Consider the following 24,060-nt stretch of genomic DNA (forward strand, 5'->3'; position numbering starts at 1 on the left):
AAATGGAATATGAAACAATGCATCTCAAACTTTAATTTTCATACAGATCCCTGAGGATCTTGTTAAAACATCGATTCTGAGTTAGCAGGTCCGGGTTGGGGCCTGGAAACGTGCATTTCTAACAAGTGCCCAGGTGATGCGGAGCTGCTGATCCAGGGTTTGCAATTATAGGAATATAGGAGACAGTTGATTGATCTTTTTGTCATTAATTTCAAAATAAAACATAGCAATATAGCTCCACACACATTTGTTAAATACCCACTAAGTTCCAGGACCCATGGAAGTGAGCAATGAGAAAAAACAGCCATGGTCCCTACCCCCAGGGAGCTGACCAATAGTAGAGAGCACAGGCATAAAACACGTAATTACATTCTCACTGTGGTAAAGGGAAATGCAAGGTGCTGCAGGGGACTTCCCCTAGGCCAAGGTCTTGATGCATTGCAAGGAGGATGTTGTCTTGGAGGTCAAGGGCTGGTTCCCCAAAAAGAACTGCCTAGGGTGTCCCCTGGCCTCATTGAAGTATTTACTTCTATTCATCATCCTTCCAGATGCTCCAAGAATCTTCCCCAGAGAGCTTGTGGCCATATATGTGAAAGCTTATTTGGGGACGGGGTGGGCATTTAATAGTACTATTAAATCAGTATTCGTGCTAAAGCAAGTGACAAAAAATACACACACACACACACACACACACAACCCTCATATAGCTTAAGCAAGAAAAGGGAATTTTTGGCCAGCATGGCTAGGAAATATGTGGAGGAGCTGGACTCAGGGATAAAGAATTTTAGCATGTTTTGATCTCTCCAACTGCTGACAGTCTTCTTTAATGTGACTGGGGGTCATGGTAGGGAGGTTGGGAGCAACATGGTCACAGAGAGCACAGGCTTTTATCACTAAATAACCCTAGAAGAAAACGAGCTTTCCTCTCCAAGCAACTGTATAAAGTTTCAGAGAAGGGTCTCATTGGCACGCTTGGGTTGCATGTTAGTCTCTGAGCCAATCAGAATTTCCATGACAGTGTCGGTGCTATGGTTGGCCTGGCTTGGCTCACATGACTGCCCCTGTAGGAGTCATTGCTTGACATTCACATCAGAACCACATGGATTGGAGGAAAGGCAATTCTGAGGAAGGTTACTGCACATGCAGGAATAACAGATATCCACGACGGGGTCTATCCAGAGTTAAGCCCACTTTTCTTAAGTGCAACAGCTCATTCTTAAAGACAAAGATACTAGATTAGAGAAGAAAAATATCATAACAGCATTATTTCTTCCTTGTGGATACAATTTATTTTAATTTAAATAAAAAGTATTTTTAATTATCTTAAATCATTTTAAATTGCACTAAGACACCTGAAGCTGTTCTCTGGTTTGGAAGTTTAGGTTATAATGTTTACTACTCAGCAATTTGGCTTAGTACATGGGTTAAGTAACCAGGGGCTTTGGTTAAGAGATAAAAGTTGCTGTATCCTTTATATGCATATTGCCACACTGGGTATTTGTTTTGCCATAAAAGCAAGGCACTAGGTGGGATCCACCGAGGATTTCCTTCCACCAGTAGTTGAGGACCTGCCCTGGGCCAGGCACTGTTCTAGTGTCTAGAAATACAGAATTCACTGGGCAGCGAGGGAGACAGACATGGATATAATTTGCTGTTGTTAAAGGCCATAGTGCTTAAGTAGAGGTATCAGCAGAGAGGTTGGGCTTTCGTGCTGAAGGCACCCCGCTGCCGTGAAGGGGATCTCTTAAAGGCTTTTGGACAGGAGTATGACAGTCTCAGATGCATGCTACACAGAAGAGACAAAGGTAACTGCAGTGAAAAGGGCAGAGAAAATGATCCATGATTCACGCAACAGTCTTCATTACCATATACTGTATACGGTCCTAGAGATGGAGTCTTCTGAAACAGAGGGATGGTCCTGCAAGGGGATCAGGACATGTAATTCACAGCCCACTGAAGAAGTGATGTTGAACTGTAACCCTGCATTAAATATGTGGTCCACGCGGCCATCGTTTTAGGGAGGCAGGGTACTCTGGAAAGCATGGCTGTCTGCTTAGCTTTCTGTTCCTAGTCTAGCTCTATCCACCCCAAGCCCCAAATCATAGCAAATGGCCATAGGCTAGTCATTTTCAGTAATAGCATAATACAAACACTGGCATCGTCAGCGACACATCAGTAGATTGGAACTTGATAGCAAGTGAGCTTTCCATCAACCATACCCGTCCCTCACGTGGTATTCTCGGGCCTGGCAATCCGCTCGCTGGAACCAGGGCTGCCCGGGTTATTTAAGGGCTAATTGGAGTGCCTCTTGCCCCCGAGTGCTTCTCTTCCTTGGCTTAGCTGAGCATGCAGAGGAATTCTCTTTTTGTTTTTCTGCAGTCACATTTAACTCTCTCTCTCTGGAAGCCAAGCAGATTTAATTGTGTAAACATGAGCAATGGTAATTGGGTAAATGAAGTTGGAAACCAAGGTATGATGTTTTTGTTTTGCTCTGTGAGGGGAAAGAAATAGGGAGCTTGTTTTTCTATAGTGGCAAACCTCACTGTCAGAATTCTGGACAGACAGTTGGCAGCCGGGAATCCCTCTACGGATTTTCATCGAGACCCACTGAGCTGAGTTATGTATGTGCTGCCTCGTGGGTTATGGATCAGCCTGGGGTCATTGCATTGTTTTATAGATGCCAGAACAAGTATTTCTCTACACCAGGAGTGAGTGAGGGGTTTCCATGAGAATTGCGCACTCAGGTAACATGCATTCGTTAAAAAGCCGGGAGGAGGTATTACCAAGTTGTGTTATCAGAGACGTACCTAACTTTCAGCTCAGCTGCAGGTGGAACGCCAGCTTTTAAGAAAATTTAAATGAGTACTTTTTTATAAAGAAAAGCTCAGCTGTTGCCTTCCTTTAAGTAGCTGATATTTAAAACTGATTTTTCTAAATTCTATTTACACACAATCTTTCACTAACAAAAGATTTAAGGAAGAGGAGACTGGTGAATAATTTTTTTAGCCCTGCATTCGAAACACCGAGGCAGCCCCACACGAAAAGGATTTCATCGACTTTTGCTTTTAATAGAGAGTTCTGCCAGAATATTATATTTATCCTTATTGCTGATATTTTTATTAATGTCGCTAGAATTACATTTCCTATAAGCCTACAGTAAAGATCATTTTCCCAGCAGAAAATTCAAGCAGACCGAGAAGCACACTTGGCAGTGGAGCCTGTGCCCCTCACCACGCGGCTGCCTTATGAGCGGGGCTGCGGGGACGAGCAGGTCCCAGGTTAACGCGGCCTCATCGAAGCGACGGAGCCGGGGGCCCAGGGGGCCCGGTGCCCGTGTCGCGGGAGTGGCTATTGTTGCAGGATGTTTGCTGTGCTGAGATTGTAAACCACATGACAGATGGGTCAAGTGCTGATTACGGCATTCTAACATTTGGAATAGCAAGTAACATATTTGATAAGCTGGCAAGTTTTTATATATGATTCAACCCACAATATAAAAGCCACGCGAATTCCAAATTGAAAATAATTAAATGAGCTGGAAACAATCAGATACCACACATTTTCCCCCCAAATGACAGATTTTGACATGTTGAAATTCCACAAAGGGGGCAGGAATCTTCCCTAGCGCACTCGAACGAGCAACGGCCCTTCGTGGGCTCCTGCCAGCAGCCCCACCCCCCCCCCCCCGCCTCCTCACACACCAGAGGGGACGGCCAGCACTTGCAGGCACCTTGGGCTTCGCAGAGATCTGGCCCCGGCCTTGTTTTATTTGCTCTTATCAGCAACCCTGCCACATACACCGAAAAGACATGAGTATTCTCGAATTCTAGATGAGGAAACCGAAGCACAGAGGGGTCTAAGCGGGGGTGCAGGGTTCCGTAGAAAGTGGGGCGGCACAGGGCGGGTGAGAAGCGGGTCCCCTCCCGCTCCTCTGGGAGCAGGCGGCCGTCACCGTAGGAAAGTGTGTCTTGTTCGGTCCGTTTCGCTGCCACCGTCATTCACGTGCATCCGTCTGGATAAAGGTCTCTAGTGTGTGTCTTCATCCTCTTAGGGTCTCCTCTCCGTAGGGCGGTGCTGGTGGCACTGGTCGGAGGCCCACCCAGTATCGGGGCGGTAACGCCGAGAAAGCAGCGGCTCCCCACTCGTGTTTTACATTTTTGCTTGTTTGGTGGGGGTTTTTTCAGAGTTTCTCATCCTACTTGTCAATCTTTGTGAAAGTCACTTTGTCTCTTTGCTTTTTTACCATCTGTCTTCACCAACCTGAGCAGCTCCCCAGCCACCTCCCGGGCCTCCTCCGCCCACCCAAAAGCAGGCCAGCATGTTATGTCAGAGGCTCAAAGGCATGCCTAGGCCAAGAGCAAGTACTGTAAACTTCTACCGTTCCTTTCCTCGGCAGCTTCCTAGTTTAGTTTGCTTTTCTGTTCATTTTTCTTCTTGAAATTTTGTTTTGGTTTGGAATACTAAGCTGAGGCTCAGGCTCTCAAGTTTGACACAGTAGGTTTGCGAAAGAGAGCATTTATTTCCAAATGTCCACTTTTTTTTTTTTTTTGTCTAGCTATGTCTGACATATGCAACATTTTCAAATCTCAATGTCAGCACAAAATAACATTGTTGTTGCATAACATTTTGCATGACGATTTTTTTTATATGTTATGAGCTTCAATTCTGTTGTATGAAATGTTTAATAAGAATATTGTATTTTTAGTTTCCCTTCATCAGTGCTCCAGCTAGTATAAGATTGATAGGAATGTTGCAATATAATTCAAAACAGCAGAACAGACCCAAAAAAAGTCATTTCTAAGCTCAAATTTCTCCTTGACCTCTGTTGGGGGAGGGAGAAGGTGCTAGAGGATTTTGCACAATATTTTCTTTAAAGACAACATCTTAGAGAAGTCTCTTTAGTACCATTTTTTGCCATTCAGCTACGAAGCTAGCTAATGCAAATGAAGAGGAAAAGAGTGTTATGTCTCAATAAAGTGGCTTAATCTCCACACAGTGGAGCTGCAGCTGATTAATAGTAAATGGAAGTCTTGGCTACATGGGTTAATTGGAAGATCAAGCATTCTAGATTAAAGGAACTTTAACCTGCTTACTTTAATAAGTTGCATGTTAAAGTAAAATTGCAAAAGGTTTTATTAAACATACTGTCTGTATATATACGTCAGGCATACACATGTCTGTGTACATGTACACACACCCACAGAATGGCTGCGTGCACATATACACTTTATGTGTATCTATCGATATATATTGTAGTCAATCTAAAAGCACTGCATATTAAAACAAATCTTCAGGGGGTCCTGGTTTAAGCAGCTTGGGTTTCTCTAAACACAAATATCATTCAGAGTTTTTAAATGAAAGCGCATAAAAATTTTGGTGGGAATTATTTCATTTCTACATGATTTGCCATGTACAGCTAGAATTCCCCTAGATTTGGTGAGTGTTCCACCCAAAAGGACAATGCTCCCTATTTTTAAAGCAAACGATTTCAAAGATGTGCCCAAGTGGGATTTCCTGCAGATTTGTGTTAATGTGCAGGCTTGTCTGGTTACTAGAAAACGTATGTAAGTGTGTGGTGTGTGTGGGGGTGTATGTGTCGAATGGGTAATAAGCATAGAATGAGGATTTGCAAATTGATGTGAATATCAACTAATAAAAAATAGTAGCTATGCATATTTACTATCAAAATGCAAGTACCTCACTCTCCACGTATTACCCAAACATATATACACAGTATGTTTGTAGAAATGCTTGAAAGTCTGCTAATGAAATTATCACAGTCCATTTATGAAATTATAAACAGGCCAGGTGCCCCAAAAGCACACAAATCACTCACTGCTTCCCCAAATATTGATTGCTCTAGCCCAGGCAATGTGCTCTCAGCCCCTGAGCGCCACGCACCCTCTGTTGAGTGTGGGATATTGGCGGCCTGATCTGCATATTTATGTTCCCCGCAGTTCCCACCGTCAGGCCCTAACCATATCCAGCCACATCTCCACCTGAGCATGGCAGAGACAATGGAGCTTTCCATTGGCCGGAATCCAGAAAGCCCATTTTCACACCAGTCACCAGGCCTCACTGGACTGAATTCTCTCGATAATCTGACTCAGTCCCATCCACCACTCTTAGCTCCCAGAGGCGCTGGGACACTCATCTTGCACAGTATTTCACTGAACTTGTTTTTCATCATTAAATCCTAAATTACTGACCATCTGATATATTCATCATAGGTGACTATCTAACAAATGCACAAAGAGAAAGTTATAGGGCACTTTTTTTGTAAAGGTGCAACCAACCTCCTATGATTTTGTTTAAACACTGCCCCCCCAAAAAAAAACAAAACAACAAACCTTCCTGGGAAGTATTAAGTAATCTCCCCTAGCAAGAAAAATCCTGGAGCCAAAACAAGTCTGCTTCGGATGAAAAACAAGTTTCGGCTGTCCTTTTTTGCACACACATGCCTACCTGTGGAATCATGCTAAATGACCTTTATTGCCGTTATATCCCAGGGCCTCCCACTGACTGAGGCTTCAAGGTTTGAAAGGATCTAAGCATGAAATACAAGATCCCTGTGAGTTCAGACTGGTTGAATCCAGGTAATTTCATTGGCTGAGAAAATCCTTTATATTTTAAATATTACTCTTTTCCTCCAGGAAAAAAGTTTATAAATTAGGGTAACATAATGACATTGCCAAACATTCCTGAATTCAGCTCTGTAAAGAAGGCAACAGAAACCAGGGTTCAGTTTGTTCTTGAGTCAGATAAAAACACAACCCTTTCAGCACAATAGAAACTAAAAGCAGAGAAAAACTTCGAGTACATTGTTGCCACCTAACCGATAAGATTTCAGTTGTGCCGACCAGCGCCAAAGACTACCATTACTTCATCCAATAATCCTTTAAATAATATGATCCTGCCTCCTCCCTAATGGCCCAGAAATGTCCATTAAGTTTCATTCAGTCTCCTTCCCGAACAACTCAAAACAGCCAGACCTTTGACTCTGCTTTTTTTTAAATGAACATTCCAGTACCTATGAAACTTGCAGACCTATAATGAAAAATATTCTGTCGTATCGAATGTTTAAGGACAAATCCAGGAAACAAATGTAGCAGCAATCAAGATTAAGCTTCTGTTACATCTCCCCGCTTCAAGGAGCACACACACAGTCTAGAGAGTGATACAAGAGAGTATAAATATGCTGTCTTTAAAGAACGTGTGTACAAAATGTCACTCGATTCGAAATGGGCTGTCATAGACCTTGTCGCTTAAGATGCCAATTGGAAGCTGGAGCACTGCTTTTTCTTAGCATCTATGATGATGATGATGATGATGATGATGGTGATGATAATACTAAAATGGCTTTCTGGTTTGCTCACTACTAATCTTGTGGCTCCTAACATCTGCATGACACTTTTTTTAAAAACTGTTAACTCTTCAAAATTTCTTATCCATCCGTTCTAATGGCCACCAGACTAGGCTGACGCTTTCGCTGGATTTTAACACAAATTCTTGTACTACAGAAAATGTAGGCCGGTTAATCACTCCCGCCAAAAAGCTGGAGGACACGATCCGCCTCGCTGAGCTGGTCATCGAGGTTCTGCAGCAGAATGAGGAGCACCACGCAGAGGTGAGCGGGTCACGGGTCACCTTGTCGGTCAGATGCCTGACCCCCTTCTCTTTTGAATGGCCTTGCAAAGAGCAGGCAAGGGGCAGCTGGGCAGGGCCAAGCCTTTGGAAGGTTGTTGAGAACAGCCGGGAAGGGGCTGCCTCTTGTACGTTTCAGCTGAAGGTTTCAGATGTTTCTAGCGACACGCAAAAGAGGTGAGTGTATTTTAAAAATGTTATTCCAGAGCACACGAAATACTTCTTGGTCTTTTGTGGTTGTTTCTGTGGCCACCACGGTTGTTTTTATTTATTTTTATTCGGGGTGTGGATCGCAGGCCACGTTTTTGGATGTATCTCCGTCACTTACGCATTTGTTGACCTCCGGTGACCTGGGTGGCTACACGCAGCGACAGAAGGGAATTACTCTGTGTTGTTCAACTTGTCGATTCTCCAGCACACATCTAAACAAACACGGCTTGCTTTTTCTTACAAACCACTGTCAAAATGATTGTGTTGATAATACTTATAAACCAAGGGATTCCAGGCTAAGTCCCAAGCCTGTAAGGACTTACCAACCCGACCCTGCCCAGGAAGATTCCAAGGTTCCGCTGTGGTATCCCTGCCTGCTTCAAAACTGGGACTTCAGATCCTAGGTCTCAAAACAACCTTTCTGAAAACTGCACTAATTCTCACGCTTCCTCTCCGTTCAACTCTACAGCAAAAGGGGAAGAAAAGGCATTCCATTAAAGTAGTTTCTCAAGCACCTAAAAGGGTCACTGCCGTGACTAAGTGAAAGCTGACAGCACAGTTAGCTGACATCTAACACACATAAACCCAGTCATCCCGAATAATGCCTGATTGCGTATCTAAATTTCCTCCCTGTTTTTCTACTCTTCCACTCGATCGTGGCTGGTCGTGGCAGGGGAAAGAGGTATGTGACTAAACCGAATGAGCCAGCCACCTTCTGTGTAGTCCGTGCATGCCCTCCCGGTACCATGTCTTCCGATGGGACTTTCCTGGGGGCTCCTGCTTTCTAACACTGACCAAGGAATGTAACGGCAACTTCCAGCGGGCTGCTTGTGAAAGGGGGGGCCCTCCACGGCAGGGCACATGTGGGGTGATGCTCTCGTGCGTGCATGAAGCAATCGATACACCTGACCACGACTGCAGTTACATCCCGACACACGCCTCCTACCTGCCGTGATGCTGTCCTCGGCCTGTCCTAGTCTCCTTTGTCCGTCTGTCCTTACAGCAGATGATGAGTTCCGAACATGGTAACCAGTAGCTGCCCGGAGTGATACTAATCTTCCTCTAAGACTGTCTGTTTGTGAAGCATATATACAGTATTTATATAGAGAGAGAGTGCCACAGAGTCATATTTCTCTGGAACCCTCCTAAGAACGGGGTGAAGACCCCTTGAGGTGGGTGTAACTTCTATGGCCCCCAGCAACGCACAGCTGGGCGTGAGGAGAGGGGCCCAACCAGCACCCGCCAAACAGGAACCTGGGTCGAACCTCCAGACATGTAAAATTAAGTGGGGCTAGAATTTTTTTCTACTCTATCCTATCTGATGTTTTTCTCAGGTTGGGCACATTTGGGGTTCAAGTGACGGTAAGTGTGTTCTTTCCGGGTGTCCTCGGGAGCACCGCCAGAGGCATGGTGGGCCCCGGCCTGCCCTCCCCTGGTGAGCAGCCAGATTAGACATTTTTGAAGACACGAGTACAGAGAAGATGGTCTTCCTCAGGCCCTGTTGTACTTTTAATTAAATGAGGGAAGGAAAATGACAGACGTCCTTGATTTGTAATCAAGTTATTTTTGAGGCTGTTGTGGGCTAAGAAAGGGTGACTATTTTCCCAAGTTACTCAAAAGAGGTACCAAAGGAAAGCTGATACTCCAAAAAAGGCAGGTGTGGTTTTTTTCACTTTTCCCTCAAACACTTTTTCACTAAGTGCTGATCATCACCTTAAAAGGCCCTAGTCACCATGATCATAAAAATATTTTAATCTTACATATTTAAAAGCAATTTGGGGTAAATTAATAGGGAAGAAATCAGTTCAGTTCTGTTTTCATTTACTAACTTTAGAAGTTAGGAATGAAAACTTCAGCATACTTTGGGATTTGGAGACTCAGTTTGCTTTTAGATAAATGTACAGGATTATTTCCTAAATTAGTAATTTCACCCAATCACAAAATTTCATTAATCAATCAAAAGCTACCTGTGCGCTGAACACTGAGGCGGCGACTTCTGTGCTTCTCTGAAGGACAAGGAAGCACGAGGCAGCCTCAGCCTTCAAGCGGTGACAGGCGGAGCGACCAGGAGCGCAGGCTCCGTGCCAGGGGAGCTTGCGTCTGAACCCTAGCTGTGCCTCTTCCTTGCTTTGTGACCTGGGCCTAGTTACTTAACCTCTCTTATCCTGTAAATTGGAGGTAACAATAGCATCTAGCTCAGATGGTTGTTGCTAGGACGCAGGCTGCCTTAGGTCGAGTGCCTGGTATTACGCCTGGCACATAGTAGGCACTCAGCAAAGCTTGGACGTTGTATGATTAGGAACAAGTTGGTAAGGAAGCAAAATATATAAAAAGAATGGTAGAAAGGACAAACCTAGGTGGAGACCAAATGAATGATGTACAGCGGGCTTGTTTCAAGGTGGGGCTGTCCTCGGCGTTCACTGACAGGTTGCAATCATCTGAAAGCTCTTAAAACTTGCTGAGGCCCAGGTCTCTTCCCAGCTCCATTAGTTGGAATCTTGTGGGGAGGAAGTGAGTATTGGTAATTTTTCAAACTGCCCAGCTGATTCATGTATATGGCCGGGTCAAGAGCCACCGGGTACAGCCAGAGGTGGAACTGGCCCTGGCACACTAAACACCAGGCTGAAGGATGAAAAATTTTTCCTACTGTCCATGCTCAGCGAACTCTAGAAAATGACTAAGTCCCAGCACGGAACGTGGCTACGTGGCCACGATGTTTGGTGGCACCACAAATGAAAGTGGCAAGTAGACTTGCTCCCCCACCAAAAAAACAGTAATCCTTAAAGCCATTTTAAACTCCAATATAAAGTAAATTCCAATATAAAGTAAATTCCAATATAAAAAATTCTCTACAGGTACAAATAGATCACATACGCACACATGCAGTGTCATAGTCATCTCTTAAGTGCAGCTCAATTCTGCTCTCAGAGCCTGTGTTATTCTCTCTCTCACACACACACGCACACACGCGCACACGCACCCAGGACCTACACTTTCATGTATTGTTGCTTCAAGTTCCCAATCTCTCTCTCTCTATGTATATGTATGTATATGTATATATGTATTGTGGTAGTACACAGAGGGGTACATATATACATGTAATTTGTGTACAAAAATACAGTGTGTTCAGTGTGGTTGACTGTACCCCTAAAGCATACACCTTTGCCTTTAAATAATGAAAAGCACTAGGTAAGTATTTAGAAGCCGAAGTATAACTTCTTATTTTCTTTGGAAAACTTTTCTAAAGACTTTTGATGCCACAAACATTGAGTTAGCTTGTGTACAAAAATAGCATTCACCTGTCTGCACAAGCATACAATCAATAAATCTTTTGTTTTTTAATTTTAAAGATTTGCCTGGTGCAATCCAGTCACGCAGACTCTGTTCATTTGATTGAAATTACGACAGTACTTTTTGGTCATTACTGCCCTTAGCAGAAGCTTTTCTCCTTCCCAGAGTCAACTTTCATTATGAGGTTCCGAAAGAATCACCCTGGACACAGAGACACAGATCTGCTCCTCCTAGCACCCCTGTACTTGAACCCTCTGTTCACTAGAATCCTAAGTTCTCTGCCAGAATTCAATAGTGAGCATTCATATCGCAATAGCCGCTGCCCTTTGCAGGGCTACCTATCTACATGATTATTAGCACCGCAACCGTAGGCAATTGCTCAATAATTTATTAAATTCCAATGAGGGCCTGAGTTCTCTATAGATAGTAAAGGAGGGTGCTGCTTATGGTCTCTGGTTTGCAACTTTTAAATAAAGGTGGTAAGAACCAGGTACGAGGTTGGGCTAAATAGTTTTTAATTTCAGGCATTTAGGGCTGGTGTTTTGTTTTGTTTTGACCTGTCATCCTAGAGAGCAAAAGGGGGGTGGCAACTCAGTCTCCCCAGGAACTGTTTTCTTAGACTGACCCTGAAAATGTAAAGTTAATCAAATAACAAAAGAATCAGTACCAGCCAACATTTCGTGTGCCTTTGTGAGTTTTGCAAATATTCCACATCAGGGCTGATGAGAGTCAGCCCTCCATTTAGGGCTGGGGGTGGGAGTGGGGCTCCAGCGAGTTCTGAGTTCTGATGCGTGGAAGGTCTCTGCGTAAACAGCAAGTGGCTGAGAGAGCCCAGGGGTGGGCTGAGGATTTCCGCCTCTGGGGGTTCAGCCAGGTAGTCAGTGGAGCAAGCCCCAAACCTCAGGGCTCTCATCTCCAGGTGGTAAAACTACAATAAAACCTCATTGATTCAGACCCAAACACTTGAAATTTGTGACAATCCAATCGCAGCTGTGGCTCTTTTAATTTTTCTTAAGTAAAATGTTTGACAGGACCTCAACTTTCTCTGGAAATTCTAACGGCTCTTCTTAAAGTTTCATCCCAGGACCTGTGAAATTAAACCTACAACGTACATGTCAATTTATCTATGGTTATTAGAAGTTTTGAAAAAACGCTTTTACATTTATGGTGCGTTCAGTGAGTACCTTCTCCTTTGAGGCTCAAGTACAGACTGCATTTGAAAGCAGCAACTATCTATTTTTAGGAAACCCAATAATTTAGGCTTTTATGCTGACAGACTAGCCTCTCTCCACTCCTCTTACTCTGAATCAGTGAGGTTTTACTGTAAATTAAAATGGAAACAGCAGGTGTCTATTTCCAGCCAAGCTGACCTTGAAGAATGGTCCATGACTTGATTTTTTCCATTTAATTTGCAAACCAGCCACATGTTGATAAAGGAGAAGTAAGTAAAATAAAATCTCATGAAAGAAGAGAGGTGGACCGCTATTCTGCCTCCTAGTGGCTGTTAGAATATCCCCAAATAACAATAGATCACAGAAGAGCTTGGCTATTGAACAAACACTTTCATTTATGGAATTATTTCCATAATCATCTTTCATGTTTTCAAACGCCTTCCATCTTTTTTCGGTGAATGCTCCTGAAAGTGTTTCCAATGTAAATACTTTATGGCACTGGGTGGGGAGGTGGGGGACAAGACGAGGCTGGCGATTTGTTTTTGTTTTATTGCTGTCTTTGAAATCAGCAAAAAAGGGCCTGTTGACCGCCACTCATTCTGCATGCTCCCTGCCAGAAATGATTAGTCAACATGCATGCATGCCTTTGAATTGCATTCACATCTGGCCAGTCCGATGTGAATGTCGCCCCTGAGACCCTGCACAATGATTTCCAAGGACCCACGTGCATGAAAATGAGTTACTTCACTGATATTTTTTGGTTTTCAATGTACATATGTGTCCAACCCGCTCCCCCCCCCCAAGAAAAGTAAGCCCCCATCTCCCTAGTGTAGCCTGATCCTCCCTGCAGACAGGATGCGAGACCAGAGGCTCCCTGCTCAAAGACATTTTGACTCAAAAGTTTTGTGACAATTGCAACAATGGTTCCCTTTGCCTTGGTATGAAATAGGAATAACATTTCCAGTGCATAAGAGTCACCAAGCTTGTATGAGACCGTAGACAATTGAGCCCCAGACGGGTAGATATAAGTGAACACACATTGCAAATTTTCAAGTTAGACCAGCAGAAAACCCATAAACACAGTGAAGAAACTCCCAGATTCTAATACCTTAGAGCAAGAACTGGCCAACGACAGTGATAAAGAGCATGGCCCAAAACATACTGAGTTATTGTAAATGGAACAGAAATTCCTCATCTGTCACATCTGCAGCTGAGTCCCCTGACCAGTGGGTCGTTAAGGACTTTCTAAGGCAGGCCTGGAATCCCGGAAAGCATGGCCTCGGGACGCCCAGAGGCCCAGCTGCATCAAAAAGGCTGTTCTCTTTACAATAAAACTACCGACCCCCGCTGACGCACACTTAATCCTGACAGTGAGGGCTTCGCCTCCATCGTATGTCGGAGAGAGCAGCTCATTGCCTCTTGGTCTGTTGTTTTTCTGCCAAATTTCAAAGGCCTTCGCGTGGTGGTCGGACTTGATGGTGGAGCACGCCGAGACGTTCCTGTCACTCTTCGCGGTGGACATGGATGCGGCGCTGGAGGTGCAGCCCCCGGACACGTGGGACAGTTTCCCACTGTTTCAGCTGCTGAATGATTTTCTGCGCACTGATTGTATGTATCGTCTCTGACTGTTAGGCCTTCTAAGTCATGTGCAGATAAACACACTGTTTAAGACACACTGATAAAGATAAAACACCTTTATCCCAAGCAGAGAACAGGCTGGACATAGCTCTTTGTGGTTTTATTATTAATTCAAAAAGAAGCAAACTTATAGGTGATGGATTTTCTTCGAACAAGTGTCCTGTGACAGAAAAGCCCCTCGCTTACCTGGGCAGAACCCAAGAGCAGTGTCAGGAGTGGTGTCCTTGGGGTTCATTTGCTCTGGAACAAGCTAATTAACCTCTTCACATTTTTCAATTTTTATCGAAAGGTGCTTTTTAGATGAAAAAAAAAAAATTCTAGCTAAGTAACACCTTGAGCATCTCTGAGTATCTCACTCAACACATAGCCACAAAGTGGACCTTCGTCCCCAGGGAGTGATGAGGAAGGGGTAGAGTAGTCCCTCCTCCCAGTAACACAGCTGGAGGAAGGGGAGCGGGTGCAAGGAACACCTAAAAATATTTCGGTGGTGGTTTTGTTGCTTTTAAGGGGAAATGATTGCTTTTTTTTCTTAGAAGAGAGACACAAATGGGTAAAATGTTTTTGAATTCCATTTCCTTTCCATGCAGATTTAAGCATGAACTTTGATGCTATTCATGTACTTTTTTCTTTCTCTTTTTTTTTGGGGGGGTGGGTTCGGGGGCACTCTCTTAGAAGCCATATATTTAATGTTGAAGACAATCTTCTCTGTGTGTATGTTGTATGCTGACAAAGCAACTGTGGGTTCTTACCAAGATTTTGCTTCTCTGTTCTAGATAACTTGTGCAATGGAAAATTTCACAAACACCTGCAAGACCTGTTTGCCCCACTTGTGGTTAGATATGTGGATCTGATGGAGTCCTCAATTGCACAATCCATTCACAGGGGCTTTGAGCGGGAGTCATGGGAACCAGTCAAGTAAGGAAACCTCTTTTGATACCATCGGAGTTTGGGTGCAAATAGCTGGAGAGTCATCCAGAAGTGGATTAATGGTGTCTGATGGTTTTCAGTGTTGGCGTGACAGAGAGCAAACACCACACAAGTTGCCCGCTAGGATGCACATGGCCTCCTTGGCCAAAGGGGAGAGTGGGAAAGAGGTTGAGAAAAGTTTTATGAAATGAAATCTTTATTTCACAAGATAATAAGGAATAAGGGATAGAAACCTGGCTGTGGTATTTGTACTGTGTATCTTACTCCAGTGGTGTTTTCCCTAGGAATTAACATTTCCCAGAGTGTGTTCCACAGGGTTCTAGGCAAGGGGCCACCAAAACTTTTCCATAAAAGGCCATATAATAAATATTTTTGGCTTTTCAAGCTACACGATCTCTGTCACAATTCCACCCTGCTGTTACAGCACCAAAGCAGCTATAGGCAATGGGTAAGGAACATGAATGTGGCTGTGTTCCCATGAAACTTTATTTGCAAAAGCAGGAGGCTGGCCTGTGGGCCATAGCTCGCCATTCTCTGGTCTAAGCCTCTGAGACAAATGTCAAGAAAACGGCTCCGTGGCCAAATGCGATTAGGAAACTCTGTGCACTCCACACCCTTGTCTCCCAGCAGAGCAGTACATTTCAAACTCTGATAACATGGTAATATAGAACCTTGCTTAACTGCTTAACCTAGGATTACTTGACCACAGTACTCATTTTTTTAATGGGATATCAATCTAAAGGACAAATTACAGGACATCCTGTGGGTTGTGAATTTAGCAACAGCCATAACTGCTTGGGGATCTGTTTGAAATGGCCAGTGGATTCACCGCCACCTCCATCCCCCAGCGAGGAGGAGAACTGGGACTCCGGGTGTCGGAGGGGCAGTCTCAGACTCTGCTTTCTGGAGGTGTAGCAGGCTCCTAGATGGAGAGAATTTTCTGGTATGAGTTGAAAACCATAAATAAAGCCTGCTGTTAGCTTTGCCCTGTTAGCTTCTCCCCTCCTCCCCCCGTAAGAAAATGGTTTTGTTCTTTCTAGTCCTTTATGTCTTTGAAGTGGAGCACAAGGGGGATGCAAACAAGCAGACTTTCAGGCACTCCAGAACCAGTATTCAGAGACTTTTCTTCCATTTGGAAGCCTTGACTTATCTCTATCTTTAAGTGGCTTTCTGAACTGGACCCTCCCTCTGCCTTATACTGTATAAGACTCTGACTGGTAAAGAAATTAGTGCAGCCTCCCTTCCACCTCAGAGCTGGACTTGCCCTCCCGCCAGCAGGTTAATAGGTAGTAGCTCGTCATTTGTGACACTTACCAGGAAATCTACGTTCGAGCTTGTTATTCTCAGCTCTACAACAGTCTCTTAATAGGGGCCTGCGACTTTTAACTCGTGAGAATAAAACTGGGTCCCTTGGTTAACGAAGGACTCTTTTTTTTATGCTCACTGTAATCAAGACAGTTGTGCTTAAAGAACAGGTGAGCAAGGAAAGGGCTAAAATGAGTAGTTTTCACATTTCGAAAATAGCGATGGTCTTGAAATAGCATTGACTTGCTTGGTTGAAAGTGGACACCCCTGGGAGGAAGTGACCAGTACCCTTCCCTGCTTCTTAAAGGGCCCTAGAGTTAGGACCTCGCCCTCCACCCGTAGCCAGAAGGCTAACAAAGGCAATGAAATTGTTCTCTCGTCTGCAAAACTGATTTCTTAAAATGTCCCTACTCAGTGTCCGAGAATGGTTGGGAAGTTCTGTGACAGTGTCACTAAAGTCATTTCATAATCTGTTCAGTTCTTCAGAAACCAAGCAAATTACTGCTAATTCTTTTTGACACACTGACGATTCTTAATACTGTCAGAAGTAAAGACAGAATCAAAGTCATTTTCGCAGTTGGAGCTCTTCGTGTGGCAATATTTGGTTGGGATATTTTAATGATTAAAAAGATCAAATTTGAACTCATGGATCAGTAGAGAATCTTTTATGTTGACGTATTTTTTAAGTAGCTTTTAACATGGTTGTGGCTTGTTCAATTCATAATAAATAGTATGTGCCCTTTAGAGTACGTAGAGATATGTGAAAGTGCCAACTAAAACATATGCTTAATTAAAATTCGTGGAAACCACACACATTTTATCAGGGGGGTTGTATAGAGAGTGTGGGTTCCGTGGAACAGATTTGCAGAATGGGCAGTGCGAAACGCGGGGAAAAGAGCCTGGGGACGCGCTTCCGAGCGAAGAGAAACAGAGTAGAGGGAACGTTTCTCTGACCAGCCAGAGAGCTGATAAAGAAGCAGAGATTCATTTTTCTTTGCAGATGTTTTTCCAAGTAAGAAATGGTTTTTTAGAATGTTTTGCATCAAGCTGACTCAAAAATAAGAAAGTGACTTGGATCAATAGGCTTAGCTCCTCAGCCTCCTCTAATTTTGCTGCATGACCCCCATTGTACACACAGAGAGACGCAGACTGCAGCCTTTCTTTCAATCAGTTGTTACACTCGGCTCTGTAGGCACCTGGTCATAGGTTAAATGACTGCGAGATGCATCGTAAAAGCTTCCCTCAGGACAACTGGTCTTCAAAATGTTAGAGATGGGCAGCACTCTGACACGCTTCCTAGGAACAGATTTTAAATAGTCTTCAGATTTTCTTATTTCGAAATATGGCCATGTACAAGAAAAGAGAGATATAATCATCATCTGGGTTTGAAACGAGTATTTGGCAGAAAGGGTAAAATGGCTGTCCTAGTGCTGCCTTCCTAGAAGGATGGCCTTTGGTCTCTGCAAGAAGAGGGAAGGGCCATCAGCTGCGTCGCTGTTCCCATTAAGCCAGATAGAGTCGCTGGTAGAACCTCTGCTTCGGTGGAGTGTGGTCACAGCTGCTCACCACGGCTGAGGACAGCCAGCCTCTCGGGGACAGGCCCAAGCTGCAGCCCAGAGCCCCCTCCTGGGCATCCGCCAGGAAATGTCACAGGGCCACCACCACAGTGGGGCAGGTTGTGCCCAGCCCTCCCGGCCGCCCTGAATATCAGCTGTGGGTCCTAACTAGCAGGTGGACATTTCTACCAGCTCTTTAGAGTTGGTTCGCTGCTAGCCAAGTCATCGTGGAGGAAAACTTAGAAAGCGTCTAATCCAAAGCTTGCCAAGCCTAGTACCCCCTCCGCACTTCCCTTTCCTTGACAGGTCCTCTCTGTCTCTACGTGGACACCTGCGGGCACAGGGAATCCCCGTGTCATGGTTGGGATGGCTCTGAACGAGAGCCGAACACTGCTCCTTGATATATGTACATGGAAAAATCTGGGTTTCTCAAAATGCACTTTCTCTCTCTCTGCCTGAGATACACATATGAGGACTTTAAAAATAATATCATTTTCCAGACTGTCAGAGGTGTCAATACCTTAATGATAATAAACTGTCAGACCAAACCCACCTTGGCAATATGTAGGTGGCCTAGTTTGAAACAGACAAGATCCAGACATGGAGTCAGGACTCCTGACACTGACGGTAATTTGCTGGGTCGCCTCGGGCAAGTCAGCGGACCTTTCTGAGCCTCAATATCTTTCTTTGAAAAGCAAAGACTTTGAACACCCAAGACTTTTCCAACACTAACGTCCTAGAAAATGTGATTTTCCATATTCACATTTGACCACCATTGCCTCCCTAGCACCTAGGACAGGGCCTCGGACATCACAGGTGTTCAGTGAGTATTTATGGATTAACCGACCTTTATTAAGAACCCCATAGAGGCTGAAAATTGTAAGATTACACTAGAAAAACTGTAGGAAAGGGAGAAGGAAAAGACACATTCCCCTGATGGGGATTGCGAGCTAGGTGGGCCTGAGCAACAAGCCCGCAGGAAAAGGACTTTGACTGTTCCCCGTGCTTTTACCAAATAATAAAGAAGAGCACAGACGAGACGGGGATGGGCTTCCACTGAGGAGGAAGCTAGGGTTTCAGGAGCAGGGGTCCTGGGAAGAAGCGTGAGCAGAAAGCGGGTCGTGCAGCAGAGGCAGTGCTCTGTCGGGCAAGCGATGAGCTTGGAGAACTGTTTGGGACGTTCTCAAAGCCCGAGAATTTTGCAACTTTGTTCTCTAGGTGTTGTTTTCTGAACAGGGGCTTCACAGCTCCCAATGCTGGTGAAAATTGGCCCTTGGAGGGGGGTGGGCAAAAGGACCTTACTCTTGTTGTATATATCCATATACAGTATGGACTCTATTAAATTTTCCCAGGGAAGGCAGCTGGGTGGTCTGGTGATGACAATGAAAAAGAGGTTGATAAACACCGCTGTAAACTCTGAGAAGATATGAGAGTGCCCACGGCCCAGAGTAGGGATCAGACCTAAGAATAAGCGCTGAGAGAGACACTCGTGCCCAGAGCACCAAGAGACGACAAGATGTGTTACATATATTCAGCAACAAATGGCCGATAAAGTAGAAGACATCCGTGTCTTACCTCTAACCCATCCATAAATCTAAGCTTCCTTGAGAGAAGACCCAGCCATGTTGTCTCTGCATGAAGACAGTCCCAATTACAGTCAATTCTAGAAGCAAGGAATGGCTCTAGCTCTAGTCATTCCCATCACTAGAAATGATGAAGAGCCCACATAGTTACAACTTTCATCCACGTGGGAGCGAGCAGATGAGAGCTTTTTAATCCAATGTTCCAGAGATGAGGCCCTTTGACATGAATGGGAGCGATCCTTTCTCAGCAGCATCTGCAAGATGAATGAGCCTAATTTTTAATATATATCAGTTGTTAGGACTGTAATTCACACTTCTTCTACTCTTCAGAGATGTCCTATTATGATTCTCACAGAGAAGCATGATGGGCTTTTTAGGTAGTTACTAAAGGACCCTCGGAAATAATAATTCATTATATCCATCAGCAAACCCAGGAGCCTGAACTGACCTGAGTGCTACTTCAAAATTTCCCCTTTCACATGTATATAATGCTTGCAATTGCCTCTTTAATTGTTAATATAAGTTATTAATATCCAAATGAAATACTAGTAACCTTAGTAATATGCTATATTATTTTGCGAAAAGCAGAAATATCAAGCATTTCTCAGGTTTCTAAAAGTAGAGCATTATAATATGTCACAAGAAGGAAGTGTTTCTACGAGTCCAGTGCAGTAGTCCAGCCAAAATGTCATATTTTACAAATACAATATGTTTTGATTAATATAAGTATTTTTAATTTTTGTGTGCAAAACAAAGCTCATTTCTAATTTGTGTACCCACCATCCGCTAATATGTTCAAATTAAGTTGCTTTTGCATACATTCGTGTGTTAGTCATTCCTAGCTACTTTTAATTTGCTCAGAACTGACATTTTAACTTTCCAGGCTGCCATCTCTAAAGATCTCCCAATTCCTTCAGCATTATTCAGTGTGTGCATCATTTAATGATCACATTTGCTTATATAGGATTACGCATGACTCGATGGAAATCGCCAACAGTTTTGCTACGTGGCAGTATTTAAGACTGAGAACCACCAGGGACTGAATTCAAAGTCACATTCCCCAGTTAAACCGAGAAGCATGGAAGGAAAAGTTCCATTTTCCCTTCTACTCCATAGTCATATTTAGCTTCTTCTCTTGACTGTTTCCACAAGAGCATCCTTTAGTCCCAGGTAGAGAAGTACAATTAGCTTTCCCACATGTGACGTGTAAAGGACACACCTGTGAGACACCTGTGTCCCTTAAGGAAGAGAATGCCAGCTTGGCAGTTTTGCAATCTAGGTTTTTCCATCTACAAGCTGGGGCTGTATCATCATCGCGAAAGAAGAACTTGATTCTAAAGGGAGACAGGTATGTCCAGACTACCTACAGGGGCCAGAATTTCTGACTTATCAGGAGGCCTGCCCTCCTAAGCAAGCCCAGAGGCAGCTCCAGCCCTTGCAAGAGTTCTGCTAGTCAAACACAGCTTGCCCGGGGCAGAGCTGCTTTGGCAAAACTCGCTCTTCTCCTGCAAGATCCAAAAAGAAAGCCTCAACTCCTTTGCCAAAGTGCTGTCAACTCTACTTAAACAGGAAGGCTCCTCTCAGATGCAGAGTTGGGCTGGGCTCCACCGTGCCAGTGACTTTGGCTGGATGGAACACCCTTCAAATGCCGCCACAGAGACACGCGGTGCCAGCTTGGGGAGAGTACATGGCACAGTCCTTCGAAGAGATACGGTTGATTCTAGCTGGGGTTGTCATTTTGTTTTATTTTCACTCTCTAGTTAAAGCCCTTTATCTCTCTTTCAGCACATCACTTGATTGACCTTTGTTCAAAAACAAAAAGCTTCTATGAGGTCACGTTTTAAAATGATTTATTACTTTTTAACTTACATTTTAACTTTTTAGAGAAAGATATACAGCTTTAATTTTCACAAACTAAAAATACCTTTAGAACAATCACACAGATCAAGAAACAGCACATCCCCAGCACCCCAGAAAGCCCTGTCACTCATTCTAACGCCTCCATCTCACTGTCAAGGGCAATCACTATAACATGCGGCCACATTTCAAATCCACTTGTGGTCAGAGAATTTACTATAGAAGCTAAAGTTGGGGGGTTTTATTTGCATGTGTGTGTAAATATTTCTTCATTTTAATTGGACTTAGTTTGAGAAGGGAAGTTTCCATTTTCTTCAAGTGTTCCATAAAATTATTCAAAGCCAGTCATTTTTGATACAATTCCTACATCCTTGCCATCAGCTTGGACACCCCATGGCACACACACCGGTCTTCAGAAGTGTCAGTCAGAAAGAATCCTGCTCCCGTCCACCAGCATTGTGTGTGCATTCCAGTGGGTGGATTCCTGTTACGCCACGTAGCTAACATCTGACCTAAGGAATGTGCCTCCACCAAAAATAGGCTATAAATAAAAGTAAGAAAAGTACAGCGCTCCGCCATTTCTCTCCATCCCAGCTACTCCCCAGCAGCCCAGTCACAGCAACGCCAAGGATTCCACGAACCTCAAGTTTCTAGCACGAGACAAGCTCTAGACTCTGATGGCAATGGATTTGGAAACTGCAGACCCTCACGAAGGCATTTAAATAATGTGATCATTGCAGAGAGGTGTCCATGAGTGTCCACGCTTTCAAGTCACTCTGTGGTTAATTTTTCCATTCACTTCTGTCATTTCTCTCTGACCACTGAGCCACCCCACCGCTGCCCCTCCGTCAGCTGCCTTCTGCAGTGTGTTCGCTGTTGTCTGCCTGTGGACTTAGCCAATTTATTTACGACTGTCGTGTGCTTCTGCCTCATCTGCATTGTCACTGTGATGGTATTTTTTCTTTCTGTCTGTTTCTTCCACAGGAGTTTAACCAGTAACCTACCCAATGTGAACCTACCCAATGTGAACCTTCCCAAAGTACCAAATCTACCAGTTAACATCCCTCTAGGCATCCCACAAATGCCTACTTTTTCGGCACCGTCATGGATGGCTGCTATATATGATGCTGAGTGTGTATTCAGTTCACATTAGATCTAATTTAAATTTAAGTGATCTTGGCATGGATATGTCTTGTTTATTTCTATACATCCCATATAACAGAGATGGAGAGGGATAATTAGACATATTTTGCTGATCATACAGAGACAATATTGTTTATTTCTGGCGTGCGGCATGTTTGTGAGACGCTTGCTATATATATATACAGCACTAACAATTTGTCCTACGCCCACTGAACGCTGAGGACTATGTTCCGCTTCCTGAATTCTTTTGCAGAAAGATTCTGCCCATGTTTTGTTTTTTGCTCTTTAATGCAGGTGGCATACTTTAGGAGCTGTTTATCCAAAAATAGTCCAGGAAACCTCTTTGATGGGCCGGCCCATCATCTCTGACCTGATCCAAATTTAAGAGGGAGGCGCACCTACCTAGAAGCTTTCTTTTTTTTAAAAAAATTTAAAAACTCCTAGAGACTGTTTAAACCAGGAAGTATATTTCTGGTGTCAGCAAATGGCAGGATATAGTAACAGTATGTTCAGGGCTAAATGAAAATTTCTGAATGCATCAAGCCTTCATCATGGAAATGTTATGTAAAGTACTTCCCAAGGTCATAACGCAGTCCGGAGCGCTGAGCTCGAGGTGGCAAGATGTCTGAATTTGAGACTGCAAGATTTGAACAGCAAATAATGAAGTTTTTTGGTAGCCATTTCATCTGTGGTCTGAGTGTGGAGGCAGTCTTTACATCCATCCACACAAATACCCGGAACACACGGGGTTAGTTTTTCTTGGAGGCCAAGCCCTGCCTTCAGTGCCAGCCAGCAGTTCACGGCGATGGAGGTTGAGCAGCCATTTCTTCTAAGGCTTAGGAAACGAATCCTCTTTTTTTCCTTAGCAAGAAGAAGATCCAGCACCTCTAAATTCTACCGCAGGGAAATGAAATTAGAACCACGTGCATGATTTAATAAGTGAAATAGGGCTTAGCGATTCTGTGCCCTCCTTTGATCCTGTTCTTAGACCACAGCTAATTATAGGCCAGATAAGCTTTTTCTTGAAAGAATAAATTGGCACGTTTTCAAAGGGAAGTGTTATTATCAAAGGAATAAAAAATGATCTGAAACTGGCAGTGAGTTTTGAAACCATTTCTGCTGTAATGCAGGTAGAGCACGGGACGTTAAAATGACTGCTCTACTGGGCTCCTCCAAAGCTGCCTGATCTTTTTTAAAACCCGAGTTTGTTCACAAGTTCACAATGAAATCATAGGGTCGATGTGTCTGATTCTCATTTAAAGTCCAGTCAAAACCTCTAAAAATTTATATCTGAAAAAAAATCTAAAAAACACAAATCATATTCATGCTAAGATGACTATATTAAAAGTTAGATTAGGTATTAACTGTTAATAATTTAAAAATAAATATCTGAAAGCTTCCCTTACCTTCTTCTGTGCATGCTCTGTGACATTGTTTTTGAAAAGATATGAATCAAGACATTGTAATAAAGCAGATAATGGTCTCTGTTCGATTAATTAAGGCATGAGTGGGAACACATTTTGGTAACTGCTCAGCAATCAAAATAATCTTGGTGCTATTGCCTTAACATTAACAGTTTATCTTAAAAATAAAAAGAAAATATTCTTTTCCTCATGTCAAAACTTAATAATAAGCTCTTCAAAGAAAAAGAAAAAAACCCTAGAAGAATTTTTTGAAACTCCGAAACCAGATGGGTGTCAAAATGTTGTTGTAATAAATACCAATTATTGCATT

General features: G+C 43.6%; 1 protein-coding gene across 11 annotated transcripts in view; it reads left to right on the top strand.

Annotated features, from left to right (window-relative positions):
- The window catches only part of CADPS (calcium dependent secretion activator), a 434,736-nt gene that overhangs the window by 328,927 nt on the left and 81,749 nt on the right, over window positions 1-24,060 (top strand). For 4 of the 11 annotated variants that reach the window (XM_081160524.1, XM_081160527.1, XM_081160530.1 and 1 more), the window contains 4 exons: window positions 7,521-7,627; window positions 13,769-13,925; window positions 14,729-14,870; window positions 22,168-22,314. In XM_081160524.1, the coding sequence (XP_081016650.1) occupies window positions 7,521-7,627; window positions 13,769-13,925; window positions 14,729-14,870; window positions 22,168-22,314 (553 nt within the window). Of the gene's footprint in view, window positions 1-7,520; window positions 7,628-12,565; window positions 12,587-13,768; window positions 13,926-14,728; window positions 14,871-22,167; window positions 22,315-24,060 lie in introns of all 11 variants that reach the window. The other 7 variants (XM_081160526.1, XM_081160528.1, XM_081160529.1 and 4 more) reach the window with 3 other exon arrangements.

Source organism: Miniopterus schreibersii, assembly GCF_964146895.1.
Source record: "Miniopterus schreibersii genome assembly, chromosome: 15".
NCBI lineage: Eukaryota > Metazoa > Chordata > Mammalia > Chiroptera > Miniopteridae > Miniopterus > Miniopterus schreibersii.